At 62.8% G+C, this 14,788-nt stretch overlaps 2 protein-coding genes across 5 annotated transcripts; one reads left to right on the top strand and one right to left on the bottom strand.

The window, feature by feature from the left end:
- The first annotated feature begins 1,774 nt into the window (after positions 1–1,774).
- GLIS2 (GLIS family zinc finger 2) lies at positions 1,775–12,496 on the top strand. 2 transcript variants are annotated; one of them, XM_083372711.1, is made up of 7 exons: positions 1,775–1,964; positions 7,871–8,101; positions 8,211–8,389; positions 8,831–9,007; positions 9,098–9,231; positions 9,622–9,740; positions 10,006–12,496. In XM_083372711.1, exons 2-7 carry the CDS (start codon positions 7,936–7,938, stop codon positions 10,803–10,805), a joined length of 1,575 nt encoding a protein of 524 aa, XP_083228837.1. In that variant the 5' UTR covers positions 1,775–1,964; positions 7,871–7,935; the 3' UTR covers positions 10,806–12,496. The 2 variants fall into 2 exon arrangements, with proteins under 2 accessions (XP_083228837.1, XP_083228836.1); XM_083372710.1 differs by lacking the exon at positions 1,775–1,964 and adding an exon at positions 6,688–6,748.
- A 565-nt stretch (positions 12,497–13,061) lies between these two features.
- PAM16 (presequence translocase associated motor 16) lies at positions 13,062–14,455 on the bottom strand. 3 transcript variants are annotated; one of them, XM_083373179.1, is made up of 5 exons: positions 14,132–14,383; positions 13,975–14,059; positions 13,753–13,889; positions 13,531–13,596; positions 13,062–13,214 (listed from the first exon to the last, which is right to left on the bottom strand). In XM_083373179.1, exons 1-5 carry the CDS (start codon positions 14,132–14,134, stop codon positions 13,128–13,130), a joined length of 378 nt encoding a protein of 125 aa, XP_083229305.1. In that variant the 5' UTR covers positions 14,135–14,383; the 3' UTR covers positions 13,062–13,127. The 3 variants fall into 3 exon arrangements, with proteins under 3 accessions (XP_083229305.1, XP_083229306.1, XP_083229304.1); XM_083373180.1 differs by lacking the exon at positions 13,062–13,214 and adding an exon at positions 13,222–13,410 and having other exon boundaries at positions 14,132–14,394; XM_083373178.1 differs by lacking the exon at positions 13,062–13,214 and having other exon boundaries at positions 13,570–13,596; positions 13,975–14,455.
- Between the last annotated feature and the right edge of the window lie 333 nt (positions 14,456–14,788).

Genomic DNA, 14,788 nt, shown 5'->3' with positions numbered 1-14,788 from the left:
GTGTGCTACTTATTGGCTTGCAGTACTGAGGGCGAGTGCCAGAGTCTGCAAAGGAAAGCCACTGAAGAAGCCCAGTCTGCCACGCTGGGGTCAGGCTTAGCAGTCCTCTAATGGCAGGAAGGATACATGACTCACCGTGAAGCCCCCTGCAGATGCTCCAAAATGGGGAAGGTACCACAATGACGCTTCCAAGGAAGTGCTGGGCCTCCAGTTCTGCATAGGTGCCTAGTCTCTGATGTTGGGCCGGGGGAGGGGGCACCAGGGGGAATTGCTGCACTGTGGCATTTGGGGAACTTCTCCATCCGGACTAGAGAGCAGGCTTAGTCCTTGGGACTTCTGCCAGGCCAGGCCTCTCCCTGCCAGAGAAGAGGAAGGGCTCTCCCCTCCCCCCCCCCGTGGCCAGCAGAGTCCCAGTGGCACCTGGCTTCGGCCAGGAAAGACGGTGCCCGAGGCATCCCGAGAGGCGCATGGGCGGCCCGGGGTGAGGAGCAGGAGGTCTAGACAGGCGGAGATCTGAGCGCTTCCTGCTCGCCAGGCCGGGTTGCCCGGTGCCGCTGAGGAGTCCCGCGGAAGGAAGGAGAGCAAACAGAGAAAGCGGTTTTCGCTGCGCCGCACCTGGACGCCTTTTCCGGAAGGGGCCGCTTGGCGACCGGGGGCCTCCGGATGATCAGTCCGGACGCCAGCCAGCCGCTGCCAGCCCTTCATAAAACGGAGGAAGAAGGGCGCCAAGGTGGCCTGCCACGAAGAACTCGGGGAACTCCCTGCCTGCGTCGCCGCATCCCAAGCCCGGCGCGAAGGGGCCGCCCCAGCTAGTCGGTGGCCCGGCATAGCCGCCACGAAGACCCTCCACCCTGGCCGGCAAGGGCGTCCCCGCTCCGCTCGGGCAGGCACGAGAAGCTCCGCCCGCCGCTCCGGACCCCGCGCTTCCTATCTGGGCAGGTGGTGCCGCCTCCACCTCCGGAAGGAACCGCCGCCGCCCGTGCTGCCGTCTGCGCCAGGGGAGCTACCGTCCGCCGGGGCCTGGCCCTGGGTTGCCGGGCGGAGTGGCCCGAAGTCAGCCGTCCAGAGGCGGCGGGCCGGGCGAGGGCAGCAGGTTCCCTCCGCAGCAGGCGGGCGGGCGGGCGAGGGATCGGATATCTGAGCATCTTCTCGACAGCGGCGCCCGCAGGGAACGGCCGAGACGGCCGGCCTGCGCCCGAAGGTGAAGGGGGCAAATCCCACAGCGGACACGGCCGTCGATCTTTTCCTTCAGGGCCCGCCCGCCCGCCCGTTCTGCCAGAGAGGCAGCGGGCCGGGCGCGACCCTTAGGAAACCGGCGAGGAGGGCGCCAAGCGCGACGGCTGCTCGACCCGGCGGCCTCGGCCCTGTGATCCTCGCCTGTCCCGGCTCTTCCCCGCCGGCGGAAGAGGAAGGCTGGCGCGCTGCCCCCCTCCCCCGCTCAGAGAGCGCGGGGGCGCCGGTCCGCCCAGCTTGGCGCGGAAAGCGGAGCGTTCTTCCGTAGATCCGCAGCCGGAGGTCGACGAACAGAACAAGGGGAAGGGGCCGGTCGCCCTCGCCGCCTCCGCCTCCCGTCCCTCCCCTCGAGCAGGCGCCGCCTCCATCCGCGCTGGACTAGCCCCCCCGCTGCCCAAAGCTGGGGGAGGGGAGCCGGAGAGACCCTCCCCTTCGCTTCTCCCGCCGCCGCCCTCGCTCGCGCGGCATCTTCTGCGCCCGCCCTCCCTGCCGAGGCGCAGATGTGGCGTTGCGGCGGTGCGCCCCATCGGTGCCGGTGGGGGTGGCCGAGGCGGAGTGGCGAGACGCCCCCCGGAGGTCGCTCCCACAGGTGAAAGCCTTCCAGGCCTCCGCAAAGAGCGCAGCCCCAGCGCCGCTCCCGCGCCCCTCCGCCCGGTCGCGAAGCCACCGGGAGCGCGCACAAAGCCGCGCCGAGACGCCTCCCTCCCTTCCGACACCCGGCCAGCGCCAAGGTAAGGCGACGGGGGCGCAGGCGAGAAGTCGGTCGGGGAGGGAGGTGGCGCCTTTGGAGACCGGGGGGTGGCTTGGGAAACGATGGATCGGACCGAAATGGGGGAGGCCGTCGTGATGGCAAAACATGCCTGCCCTTTGCTGGAAGCCATTATCCCTCCGGCCGCTGCCCGCCGCCCCTCTCTGGCTCGCTTGCTTGCTTGGGAACCTCAGCTCCCGGCGTTGAGCGCGGGACGCCCCTGCCCCGGGCCTTGCCTTTGCACCCATGGCTATTAGTGGAAAGACCGGGGAGGCTGCCCGGACCGCGATCCTCGGCCTGAGCAAAGCCGCCCCCCCCCAGCTTGAAATGATCCTTCAGGCCAGCCTAAGGGGGAAGGAGAAACCGTAGGGCCGGGGCTCCCCCAGCCCCCACGGGAACTCAGGGAGCTCTGGGCTAGCTCTTCCTCAAGGTCCTTGGGACTGGCGGTGGGGATCCCCTTTCTAGCAAGCAGGGGTCCCCCCTTCCTGGTCTCCTCCAGCTGTGGGCCGCAGATCTTCCAGCTAGAAGGGGGTTTTCAGGGCTGGCCCAGCAGGAAGGACCAAGCCCTGCAAGTGGGGGGTCTGATCAAGAGGGTGGATCTGCGGTTTGTTGGGGAGCCAGCAGGAATGTCCTGCCCCTCCCTGCTGACAGCCACCCAAGCATGCCATAGCAGCAGAGCAGTAGCCCGCCGGAGAGCAGGAAAACCTGGATGCGGCCCCTGAACTCTGTGCTGCCACCCAAAAACCTTTGGGAATGGTGAGGAGTTGCACCCCAGAAGGGAAGTTGCCAGGGAGAGCCATTGCCTGCGCTGGACACAGGGGCTGCTCTGGCTCCAAGGCCAGGCAACTTTACCAGAGTGGGAGGTGGGCTTGACCTTGCCTCCCCTTCCCCTTCCAGTCAACGCCCTTCCCAGCTTTATCTGAGCAGAGGGCTACAGGGTTGACCCCCCAGGAGCCCTCACCCTTCCCAGCCTGATCGGGTGTCTCCCACAGCACTGGCATTTTCTGCCCCCCCCCTTTCTGAGGAAAATTCTGCTCATGAGACCTGTGCCTGTTGAGGGAGGCCTTCTCAGAAACTACCCCATCTGTCTCTCTGGCTCCTCACCAACCCTTCAACCTGTCTACCTTCCCTTTCCTTGGCCAGGGCTGACCTCTTGCCCACTGCCTGTGGCTCAATGGGCACTGCAGCGAGGAGCAGCAGCTTGGAGGGCAGGCGGGGCAGTAGGGATGCCCTTCGGGGGAGCTCGTCTGGCTGAGATGGGGGCAGGGGAACCTAAGGAGCCCTTTCTCATCGTGCTGGAGACCTTCAACGAGGGAGACTGGTGGGCCTTGATTGTCTCCTGTGCCCTCGATAGTTTTCCTGCCATTGGGGGGGGGCTTACTTTTGACTCTGGGGGCTCTGGGTGATTCTCAGGATCTCACACTGTATGAATGCATTTCCCTAAAGATAGGGGCTGACCGTGAGCACACTTGGGGCACTGGTCAGTGCAGGATTGCCCCTCTCACCTTCTCCGAAGAGGCTGCAGGTCCACGTGTCCAGCTGCCTCCAATTTCCAGAAGGGGTAGGAGAGAGAAAAAGGCTGCCAGCGGCCTTGCCAGACTGCCAGGGCAGGGAGCTGCCAAGGGCTGCCCCTCACTCAGAGTCCTCCCAGGGCTCCCCCTCACTCAAAGGCTTGGGGCACGGTGGTCTCCTTCCCCCTTTCCCCCTACCCCCTCCTTTAGGCTGACTTTGCGTCACAAATGTGTCTCCGCAGACCTCTTGGGGCCTGGTAGCTGCCCAGGTGAAGTAGTCATCCAGGCTGCCATCTGCTCTTTTGCTTCCAAGGAAGCAGAGCTGCGCTCGGGTGGACAAAGTGGGGGGGGGGTGAGGTGAGGGCAGATGTTTTGGCCTGCAGAACATTTGGAAATGAGAGAGGCAGCAAAGGAGCTGCTCTCACTTGAAGGGAGGTGAGCTGGCCGCTGAGCAGAGGGGCTACTGCCAACGGAGCAGATCCCTGCCCCAGGCACCGTCCATAGCGGTTTTTGGGGAGCTTGAATCTCACCTGCGGCTTCCCCAACTGGGACAGTCTTCAGCCAGCTCTGTGGGCCTCCCCACAGCCGAGACGTTGGAGCTGCGCTGCACAGATTGGGAGGGACCTGCTAGGTGCCCGGATCACAGCCAGGAGTGCGCTTTGGCCAGAGCAGGCAGGCCCCAGTCCAGGAGCACCTGCAGCTGAGTGGGAGGAAAGCTCCTAGGTGGGCCAGCTGGACAGAGCCAACTCTGACTTCCTGCTGGTGGGTGGGGGCACGTTTGGGGGACCTCTGGAGACTCTGTCGGAAGGCTCTGCCAGTGTCCTGCTCCCCCACATCCCGACTAGATGGGCTTTGGGTATTTATTTCAGCTGTGGCTTCATGCTTTTTGCTTATCTCAATTGCTGATGTTTTAGTCCTGTTTCACGGAGAGGAAGACCAGGTAACTAGATGGAAGTTGCTGGTATTTAATTATAGGTGCCTTGCGCTCTGTTTTACTGGAAAAATAAGATAAATATCATGAATAAATAAAAAGGAATACACCCTGGTGTACATATTTACTCCAAAGGTTTAATGAGCTATAAATCGATCTGCTAGGTCATCGGTAGTTCCGTTATTTTCCTGATCTATATTCTGAGGGGTTGGAGAGTAGAAAAAGGCAGAACCACCTGAAGTTGAGGAGCACTTAGTGACCTGTGATTTGGTTAAAATGTGCAGCTGCTGCTCCGTATAGTCCTGAGCCTGGAGCCCCTCGGCAAAGAGACCGCCTGGGGGACTTCCCCACCCTGGCTGGTGCTGAAAGCCAGGCAGAGGCACCGGCTGCCCTCCCCAGCAGAGAGGTGGCTGAGTAGGTGGTCTCCTTCAGGCTGGGGTGGTCCGTGTCAGGCAACAGCCCTTCACCCGCCCGTGGGGCAATCCTGAAGAAGGACAGTCCCAGTCCTGGAGCAGACCTGCCTGCTGTGAATCAGGGGCGGCTGGAAGAAGGGCTGCCTCTGTGTTCTTGGCCGCTTCCTGACCACATCCAGTCCTTGCCTGGCTGGCGTTGATATGAGTCAGTACAGGAGGGAAGTGGTGAGGTGGGTCTGCCAGGGTTGAAGGAGCTGCGCCCAGGCATGGAGTGGGTGGGGGCAGCTCTGCCCCAAATGCCCAGGCATCCAGCCTCCCCTTGAAGCGCCAAAGCCTTAAGAGAACAGCTGGGGATGGTCTTGCCAACAGGACGGCTGTGGTCCGTCTGCCAGGCTTGGCTTGGACGCTCCTCCTCGCCCTCCCCCCAGTGTCCTGTTGGCCAACACTGGAGGGACGTTAGGTGCCTCTGCACATCTGTGGAGGGAGGCCTGCTGGCCCCTCCTGGAAGCGGCTCTCTCCAACGACGACTTCCTCTGGATTCTGGGAAGGCTTGTTCCCAGGAATGTTCTGCTCTGGGGCCAGTTTGGTTTGGCAGCTGTTGCCGCCGAGCAGGGCGGGGGAGCTGCTTCCCATCCAGTGTCCCACCCAGCTCAGCTCCTGGGAGCAGCTCAGGAATCCAGTGAGAGGCCACTGGATTATGGCGGGGCAGCGGGAGGAGGCCAGACTCCATGGAGGCAGTGGGCTGCTCCACACAGCAGGGGCAGCAGCTCCTCCTTTGTCGCTCCAGGCTCTCTGCCTGGGAAACTGTGCTCACATCCTGAGGACACTACACTAGGGCCTCCCCCAGACTGCCCGGCCCCTAGGCTGTTGTCACCGAAGCATCCTGGAGCCCTGATCCAAATGCTTGCTGTGTGGACCTGGCCCTCTGGAGGAGCAGGAGATATAAGGCCCTGGCCATGGGGTTGGTTTCTGATGCCAGCCAGGGTTGAAGCTGGCAAGAGGCTCTTCTGGCAGAAGGCTTCTGGCACTGAAGAGCAAGAGGCCTCTGGGGCAGGCTGGACTCTGCTCGGGCATTCCTCCTGGGGGAGGTGCCGGGGCTGGGCAAAGGGGGCTTTCCATGTGGAAGAGGGCTTGGCATAGGGTGGGGCCCCAAGCAGGGCCCCCGTGTTAGGTGGAGGCAGAGCAGCAGCAGTGGCTTATGTGCTGGGAAGTTGGCAAGGGCTCCCCTGAGCCACGCCTGCCCTGCTGTGGCCTGTATTTGTGTGTGTGTGTGGGGGGGGGGTTCTGGTCTTTCCCAGTGGCATCTTTATGTACACTGCCTTTGTCTCTCCTCTGGGCACATTCACTTGTGGGCCCTGGTGGCTGTGCAGGTAGCAATCCAGGCCCCTTCGCACCAGGTGTGGGATACGGCTGTGCCAGGGTAGGGGCTGGGTTAAGCCAGGGCTTCCTCCTGGAGAGGCCCACAGCGGGGCCTAACACCTGCATCCTTCCCTCCAGCTGCTCTGCGCCCAGCCAGGCTGCACCTCCTTTATCGCTGCCCTCCCCTCTTCACTCAAATCACAGGAAGAGGAATGGGGTGTAGGTCGGTGCCAGAAACGCCCTCCCTTCCCACTGGGCCTCAGGCTGGCCGAGTGCGGAGGGGGGGTGTCTGGAGGTGTGCGTGGGGATTGCAAAGATGTTTGCCCCCCTCTCAAATACGCGGTGTTGTGATTCCCCCCCTTCCCCCGCCTCTGCATTGCAGACTCGGCGCTGGCCTCGCCGCGGTGCCTTCCTCCCTCTGCGGCCTGCCCCCCCCCCCACTTCCAGGGAGGGGCCTGCGCATTCCAGCATGTCTGAGCCGCAGCCCGGCCGGGCCCAGCGCCAAGGCCGGCGGGGAGGGCGAGCAGGAGCCGGCCTGCGCCATCCGGGTCGGGTGAGTTCGCAGGTGCCGCCCAGAGCCTGGCGGGGAGGGGGGCGGAGGGCGCCCTCGCTGCCCGCCCGGAGGCTTTGCGGAGGAGGGAAGCACGCGCCGCCGCCCCTTCCTGCGCCAGGCCGGTCCTCGCTTGCGGCTGGGGGCGCGGGGGGCCCGGCCAGAGGAAAACCAGCAGCCGCGGCTCCGGGCGAAACCGCCCCAAGGAGCGCCTGCGAGCCAGGCAGGCGGCAGCCAAGCAGCGCGCTGCGCTCTCTGAGCACGGGCGGAGTGTCGGGAGCGGCGGGGCTCGAGACCCCCGGCCCAAGGCAGGCTCGGGAAGGCCGGCCCGGGGGGGCGGGAGGAAGGCGGAGGCACGCGGTAGCAGCAGGCCCGCTTGGCTCGCCGGGAGGGCGCGGAGCGCTGCTTCAGGCCGCCGAGCTGCGGGCGGGGGGGCCGCATCGGGAGAGGGGGGCTGGCTGGGCACGGCCCTCGAGCCCTCTGCGCGTCTGCTCCAACGCCAAGGAGCAACCGTCGCAGACACCGGGTGCCCAGGCCCGCCCCTCCCTCCCCGTGAAGTGGGCGCTCCGATTTCATACGGCCCCCTTGAAAATGGGACTAAGCAAGGCTTGGCGCTCCTTCCCGAGGGTCGCCCTGTGCCCTCCTTATCCGGCCCCTGGCTGCTTTGTGCCCTTTCCCCAGCCAGGGCCAGGAACCCCCCCCCCTTCCTTTGCAGCTCCACAGCCTGCAGGCAAGAACGAGGAGCAGCTGTTTGTAATTGGAAGGCCTTCCTGTGGGGGAGGGGGTACTGGCACCCACGAAGTGAGAGCTTGGTGGGAAGGTAGCATGATGGCCTTGCTTTTGCAACTGCCCCCCTCTCCTGTTGTGCCCAAAATCTCCTGGGGGCATTGGCTGGTGAGGGAGGAGGGCAGGGAGCAAGCAGCTAGGGTTTTTCACCAGGCGCCTTGCCCACCCTCCCCCTGCACCCCCCGGAAGTAGTGGGGGGGGCAACCTCCTGGTGGATTCTCCCTAGAGCAGCTTTGGGGCAGGCAGAGCCAGAGGATCTGTTGGGGAAACAGCACAGGCTGGAACACCGGGTCCATCAGAAACAAGTGGGACATCTCTGCCTTCCCAATTCCCATGCAGGGCGGCGGGTGCCCGAGTCCAGCCCAGCTGACCAGAGCAGCCTGCTCCCTCGCTGCTGGCCCCCCATGCATTCCCTGGACGAGCCCTTGGACCTCAAGCTGAGTGTCTCCAAACTGCCGGCCGTGCGAGAGAAGCGTGACTGGGCCCCAGGCAGCACCAAGGGCCGAGCACTGTACCCGGTCTCGCAGGACAAGGGCTACCTGGCAGTGGGCCCAGGCTCCCCTCAGGATGGTGAGTGGCAGGCAGGGAAGGGGGGCTGGGCTGTTCCCTTGCTGGAGGGAAAGGGGAGGGGACGGGGTGCCCCACTTGCTGATTCTGATCTATCTTCTGCCCCTTTCAGGCCTCCAGCCACACCCCCATTGCCAAGACAAGAGAGACCATCGGTTCTCCTCGCCTCCCATGGTTGACCTGAGCCTGTCCCCTTCTCCGCCAGGCCGGGACTCCACCCCCAGCGGCAGCACATCCACCTCCCCCGACAGGCAGAGCAATGGGGAGCTGGTGAACTGCACCAGCTTGCGTGTGAGTGTCAGGCTCATGAAGCACATATGTGTACCAAAGCTTTTCTGAATCTCCCTGATGTGTTCCCTCTGCCTGTGGAGGTTCCTGCCCCCCCCCGAGACTTTCGAGGGGATGTCACGTGTGCGGCGTGTAATGGCCACCGGCAATGGCTCTTTTTTGTCTGACACTCCTGAGCAAGCGGGGGGGGGGGGGGGAGCAAGCAGAGAGACTCACCCTGGCCTGGCCACACCCAGCAGTTTTTCAGAGGAGCTGACTCTGCTTCCAGCTCTTGAGAACGAGGCTTTCCCAGCTTTGTCCTGGGAAGCTGGGGCAGACCCTCCTGTGTCGCCAAGCCTGGGGAGAGGGCCTCTTCTGCTGCCCTTTGCAGAACAGAAATATTCACTAGCTATGCTCAAAGGGGGGGATGGGCTGCCAGCCAATTGCCCCTCCTGCCCCTTCCAGGATCTGCAGTCCCTGCGCTATCTTGACAGCCTCCGCAGCTCCTTCCAGTTCTTCCTACCTCTGAACTCTGGAGGGTCCCTGCACCTGCCTGCCTCCGCTTTCCTGGCGCCCTCCAAGGAGAAGCGGCTCTCTCTGGATGCAGCTGTGCAGAAGCAGCTGGTGTGCCGCTGGTCGAAGGTGAGCAGGGTCTCCTTTCAAAACCACCTGTGTCAAGCCGGGTATCTGTGCTCTCCTCCAGTGACCCCAGGCCCTGCTCTCCCCCCACAGTGCAACCAGCTGTTTGATCTCCTGCAAGACCTTGTGGACCATGTCAATGACTTTCATGTGAAGCCAGAGAAGGATGCTGGCTATCGCTGCCACTGGGAGGGTTGTGCCCGCCATGGCCGGGGCTTCAATGCCAGGTAATCCTTTCCATGCTGCTGGGAGGGTGTGGGGCTGCCTTAGCCAGCCGCTGTGGGGCACAGATTCCTGGGAGCTCCTCCTGCAGGGAGGCCATGGCCATGGCCCAGCAATGGGCACGAGATGGCTGCGGAGGCTGCTCTGGTCACGCTTCCCCGTGGCCGTTTTGTTGGCCTCCCAGCCATGGCCCAAAGGCACCGAAGGCCACGACATGCCAAGCCATTCTTCTATGAGCCGACTTCGTACGGCCCTGGCAAGAAGCCCACCCTTGGTCTTTGGAGGCTACTTTGGACCAACGGGCACTCCCAGTTGTTGAAGTGCTACGGCAGTGGAAAGAGCCAGGCCCCCAATCCCCCACCACCACCCTGTTGTGAACGGCTTTTGGTCTGCAGGTACAAAATGCTGATCCACATCCGTACGCACACCAATGAGAAGCCCCATCGCTGCCCCACCTGCAACAAGAGCTTCTCCCGGCTAGAAAACCTGAAGATCCACAACCGCTCCCACACAGGTGAGTCCGATTGAGCCCCCCCACTAAGCTTCCCTTCAGATAGGCCCGACCCCCAGGATGTGCCCTCCCACAAGGGCCAGGCTCCAATTGCCCTGACTCTTCCTGCAGAGGGTAGTGGTATGGCTGGCCTGGGGGGGCGGGATCCTGCCTTGACCTTCCCAAATCACCCCCCTCCCTGCCCCACTGGGGAGAGGGAGGAAAGTTGCGGTGGGCAGGCCGGCCATGCCCCCCTCCCTGAAGCAGCTTGCTCCCTCCTCCTCTGCAGGGGAGAAGCCCTATCTCTGCCCCTACGAAGGCTGCAGCAAGCGCTACTCCAACTCCAGCGACCGCTTCAAGCACACCCGCACCCACTACGTGGACAAACCCTATCACTGCAAGATGCCTGGGTGCCACAAACGCTACACCGACCCCAGCTCTCTCCGCAAGCATATCAAGGCCCACGGGCACTTCATCACCCGCGAGCAGCAGGAGCTGCTGAAGCTGCAGCCCCCCACTAAGCACCCCTCCCTCATGGCCGACAGGCCGTACCTCAGCGGGGCACAGATCATCGTGCCTACCCCGGCCGCCCTCTTTGGCAGCCACAGCCTGCCTCTCCCGCTCCCCCAAGCCCCCCTGGATCTCAGCACCTTAGCCTGCGGCGGACTGGGCACGGCTGGCATTGCGGGCCTGCCCAGCCCCACGCTTGCCCCTTTGAACTTGGCCAAGAACCCTCTGCTGGCCTCCCCTTTTCCAGTGGGCAGCCTGGAGCTGCCGGTGGTGTCCTTGCTGGCCGGCACCTCTGCCAAGGCAGGTGTTGAGCGAGGGCAGGAAAGCAGGGCCCGGCCCATCAAAGGTGACTTTGGCGGCAACAGCCAGTCAGCAGGGTTGCAGCGACGCAAGGAGGCCAGTGAGAGAGTGAAACTGGCCAGGCTGCGGGCAACCACGGACAGCCTCTCGCTGCTCCCCGGGGGCGTCCTGGACCTGTCCACTGGCATGAACTCCGGGGCAACTGCTGAAGCTCTGCCACCAGGCTGGGTGGTAATCCCAGCTGGCTCCGTTTTGCTGAAGGAAGCTGTGGTGAGCTAAGGAAGGAAGAGCAAGGAGGAGGACTGGAAGGGGACACCAGCTTGCCCAGAGACCTTCCAGCATTCAATCCAACCAAGTGATACAAGACTCCTTGTGACGAAGACCTGCTGAGCTGCTCCTGGGAATCAGGAAAGTTCTGTTCTCTCCCCCCCTCAATTTGTTCCTCCCTGCCCACATGGCTACTGGGGCTTTTCACAAGGGGAGGGGGACATCTCTCCTGAGCAAAGCAATAAGAAGCTTCCCAGTGCAGCAGCCAGGCTTTCCGCCCTTCCCTCTCCCTGTCCTGCTTAATGCCAGGCAGGACAGACACAGGACCACCAATGCAGGAAGCAGCGCTGGTTGGTTCATTCCCAGCAAGAACTCCTCAGCCTGGCTCCCCTTTTCTCTGTCCTGCTTTAGCTCAAAAAAAACAAAAACAAAAAAACCAAACCTGGGGGAGCCCACTTGAAGGAATCTTGCCCAAAGCTGCTGCCTTCTTTTTGTCACCCCTCTGGTGGTGGCAGCCACCCTGCAGGCCTCACTGCGCCCAGTTTGCTCCCATCTGCCTTTGGGGTGCTTCCTTTGTCCCCCATTTTTTCTTTGGAGCCTGGCAGCGCCACCCTGTGGCTCAGAGGCCTTTTCCTCCCCCATTTGGCTACTGTTCAGAAGCCAGTCCTGGAAGAGGTGCTATCAGCTGCCTCCCTCTTGGGCCTCTATGACAAGGCACACCATTGTGTGTGCTGCTGACAAGACCGTTCCCTGACGTGGAGGAACTGAACTGTGCAATTCCCCCTATAAGTGGTTTCTTACATTAAAGCTGTGCAGTGAGGACGGGAAGACAGCAAACCATCCCTGGATGAAGATTCAGTCTATGCTGGGTCCTGGGCTGCTTCTGCCCTGTAAACCTTGCCGAAGCCTCCTCTTCTCATGGTGGGAGGGATACTCCCTCCCTTGCTTTTAGGAAAGCAGAGCACCAGGCAATCTGGCATCCTTTATGCAGATCTGAGGAAAGATGGTGTGCTATGCTTCCAGCAGGAAGCCGTGAACTTGTCAAAGACTGGCCAAGAGATAGCTGGGGTCCGGGGAGGGTACCGTAAATCAGGCCCTGCCACCAGCTGTAGTAGCTTCAAGAGCCCAGCAGAGAAGCAGCATTCGCTCTGCACTCCTCCCCACCCTCCTCCTGGAACGGCCCAGATCACCTCTTGACTGCCCTCCTTGTATTGGTGGGTCACTCCATGTTTCCATCTGCGTTCTTAGACAAGGGCATCTCTGGGTATCCCCCCTATATTTTTCCCCCAGGGAACTCCCCTTTGGAGGGCCTGCAACAGTGCCATCTTTACCACCACCCTTGTGCAGCCAGCCCCTGTAGACGATTCCTGGCACACCTTCAATGGTCTACATAGTGGCAAGGATCGAGAACCACCCGGGCAGGGGAGCTGGCCTCCCAAGCACATGCATGCCTGGTGTGGGCCCCCCACTCACAAAGCATCCTGCTGGGCAATTTGGCTGAGAGCTGATGCGCGCATGGCACAGGCTATCAGTGTTTTCCTGTTTCAAAGTGCCTTTTGATTGTAGGTTATGTTGGGGGTGATGCCCTCCCCTTGCCTCTGTTATGTTAGTATAGTTTTAAGACAGAAAAAGATAAGCTATAACTTGACCCACCGGTCCTCCAGAAGAGAGGATGATTATGACAATAAAGTACACAAAAAACCTTGCTAAGTGTTGGTGATGTCTCCGGTTGGTCTGTGTCCAGGGACGGGAAGGGAGGTGTTCAAAGAAAAGATGGCTTAACGTACCCTCCCGCCCACTTAAGCCACGATGCCACAGCAAAACCCAAGCTATCCACATTCTGGCTCGGTGTCATGTGTGGCCTGCAGCGGCAGAGCTAGCCTTGAGCAATCGGACCAGGCAAGGTCCCACAAGCAGTGGTCAGGCGTTCTGGGAGAGCACGGCATGCTTGGACAGCCAACCCTAATGTCCCCCTTTGAGAGGGGAATCTTTCCTGCTCTTCACTGAAATGCCATCAGGAGGCAGGTTGGCATTATTTCAGGCATGGCCTGCCTAGTTTCTCTCACTGCAAGGAGAGCAAGCTGGGGATGTTTTTCTCTCTGGGCTTGAGGGAGCAGATGCAAAGCTGCTTTGACAGCGAAGCTATATTATACAAAGAGGGCAAAGCAACCTTGCTGTCTTGTAACCTCAGCAATTCGAACCGGTGTGGGAATCTGGAATCTCCCGCATCCTGGGCCGTCCTTTCTCTGAAGACAATGCGAGACCAGCTACACAAGGGCAATTTATTGGCTAGCTATAATTTAGAGGGGACGCCAGTGCAAGAGAGAGACTATGCTACGTGCCTGGCTTGTGTGGCGGGTCTTGTTCCCTCTGGGACTGGATCCTCAGCTCTTCGTCCAGCCGCTCCTTGGCTCTCACCACCTGCAGGGCAGAGGATTGGCACTCCAGAGGCACGAGTGGCAGAGCGCCCCCCCACTTGCAAGCGCCAAGCAGCCACCAGAGGGCAGCAGAACCCAGGAGAAGCCTGGGCAGAGCACGGGAGGCTTTAGCAGCTCCCCGGGGCAGCCGCAACCTTCCAAGGTTACCCGGGTGACACACGCAGCCCGTCCACGACAATCTGGAGGATTTAAAAGTGCTTTGCCAGAAAAAGAGGGGGGGGGAGGAGCCGAGAGATGCCTTTGATCAAAGAGCCGAGTGTTTCCCCCCTCCGCCCAGGCACGAAGCGGGTTGGACTCACCTTGGACTGCAGGTAAAAGGAGCCTCCCACGGATTTGTCGTTCACCTTAAATAAATGCTCGTAGTTCTAACGAAGAAAAAGAGACAACGCCGGATCAGATCCTGCGATTCGGCCCTTTGCTTCCCAGCCTCGCCGTCGCGCTGGGACCGCTGCACGAGAGCCCTGCCGGGCCGAACCCGCACCGGCTCCGGCCGCGATTCCCGGGCCAGGAAGGCAGCTCACCTTCCGGATCTCCTCCGGACTGAGCGTGGAGACATTGAGGATCTGCTGAGCTTCCTGCAGGCTGATCCCGGAGAGGCTGGAAGCGGCCCAGGACTGGGCGCCCGTCCGCCCGCGCGTCTCGGCGGCCGCTTGGCTGGCTGCTCGGGGAGAAGGCGGCTTAGGGTCTCGCCTAGGGCCCAGAGCCCGGAGAAGGCGCGCCCGGCTGCCCCCGGCCCGGTTTACCTGCGAACTCCTGCCGCAGCGCGCGGGCGAAGGCGCGGCCCAGCACCTGGGCGCCCACCAGGACGATCTGCGCCAGGTACTTGGCCTGCGGAAACAGCGGCGGTCACCCACGGCCCTCGACCGACCCCCCCCCCGCGCCCCCCCGGCGGCCGCTCACCATGTCCGCCGCGGCAGCGCAGCTCAGAACAGCCCGAGGCGAGCGCGGCCGGAAGGAGCGGCCCTTCGCCCCGGAAGCAGCCACTGAGGAGCGCCGAATGGGCAGAGCGCCCCGGGAGACGGCGCACGCGAGGGCGACCCCAGCGGCAGCCTCGGGTACTGCGCGGAAGGCGCCCCTCGGAGCACGGGGGCGGGGCGGGAGCCGGGCTCAGCGGCTTCTCCGCGCTTAGCGATCGCTCCGAGGCGGCCGGCAGGCAGCCCGGAAAGCTTCGGTCCCGCTGCGCGCGGAGCATCCGCCCGGCCGCCCTTCCCGCCGAGAGACCCAGGGCGGCGGGGCCCTGAGCTGAGCCCGATTCGCAGGGAACCTGCCTCCAAGCGCCTCGCGAGCCTGGGCGGGGAACCGCCCAAAGAAAGGGCCTCTCTCTCCGAAGGGGGCGACCCAGAGGCTCGGAACCGCTTGCCGGGCGGCGGAACTGGGGAAGCGGAATCCGTGAATTTAGGGAAGATGCCCGCCGAGCTGTCAGAAAGCCCAGGCGTAACCCTGCCCCCCCCCCGCCCCCCAGCAGCGACAGCAGGCTGTGAGCTGCTGCCTCTTCCTCGCAGAAGGAAGCCGAAGCAGCGAGCTCTCCCGCGGGACCACCACCTTCTGTCTGGGAAG

This window comes from Vipera ursinii (assembly GCF_947247035.1).
Source record: "Vipera ursinii genome assembly, chromosome: 13".
NCBI lineage: Eukaryota > Metazoa > Chordata > Lepidosauria > Squamata > Viperidae > Vipera > Vipera ursinii.
This window is presented reverse-complemented; position numbering and strand designations above follow the sequence as displayed.

Excerpts from the sequence above, each read along its gene's own strand:
- PAM16 (XM_083373178.1), bottom strand. The coding sequence starts at position 14,423 with ATGCTCCGCGCGCAGCGGGACCGAAGCTTTCCGGGCTGCCTGCCGGCC. Across the intron at positions 13,890-13,974 it reads GCTGCGGCAGGAGTTCGCAG|CCAGCCAAGCGGCCGCCGAG; the intron begins GTAAACCGGGCC and ends CTCCCCGAGCAG. Across the intron at positions 13,597-13,752 it reads GTCCGGAGGAGATCCGGAAG|AACTACGAGCATTTATTTAA; the intron begins GTGAGCTGCCTT and ends TTTCTTCGTTAG.
- GLIS2 (XM_083372711.1), top strand. The coding sequence starts at position 7,936 with ATGCATTCCCTGGACGAGCCCTTGGACCTCAAGCTGAGTGTCTCCAAA. Across the intron at positions 8,102-8,210 it reads CCCAGGCTCCCCTCAGGATG|GCCTCCAGCCACACCCCCAT; the intron begins GTGAGTGGCAGG and ends TGCCCCTTTCAG. Across the intron at positions 9,008-9,097 it reads TGGTGTGCCGCTGGTCGAAG|TGCAACCAGCTGTTTGATCT; the intron begins GTGAGCAGGGTC and ends CTCCCCCCACAG.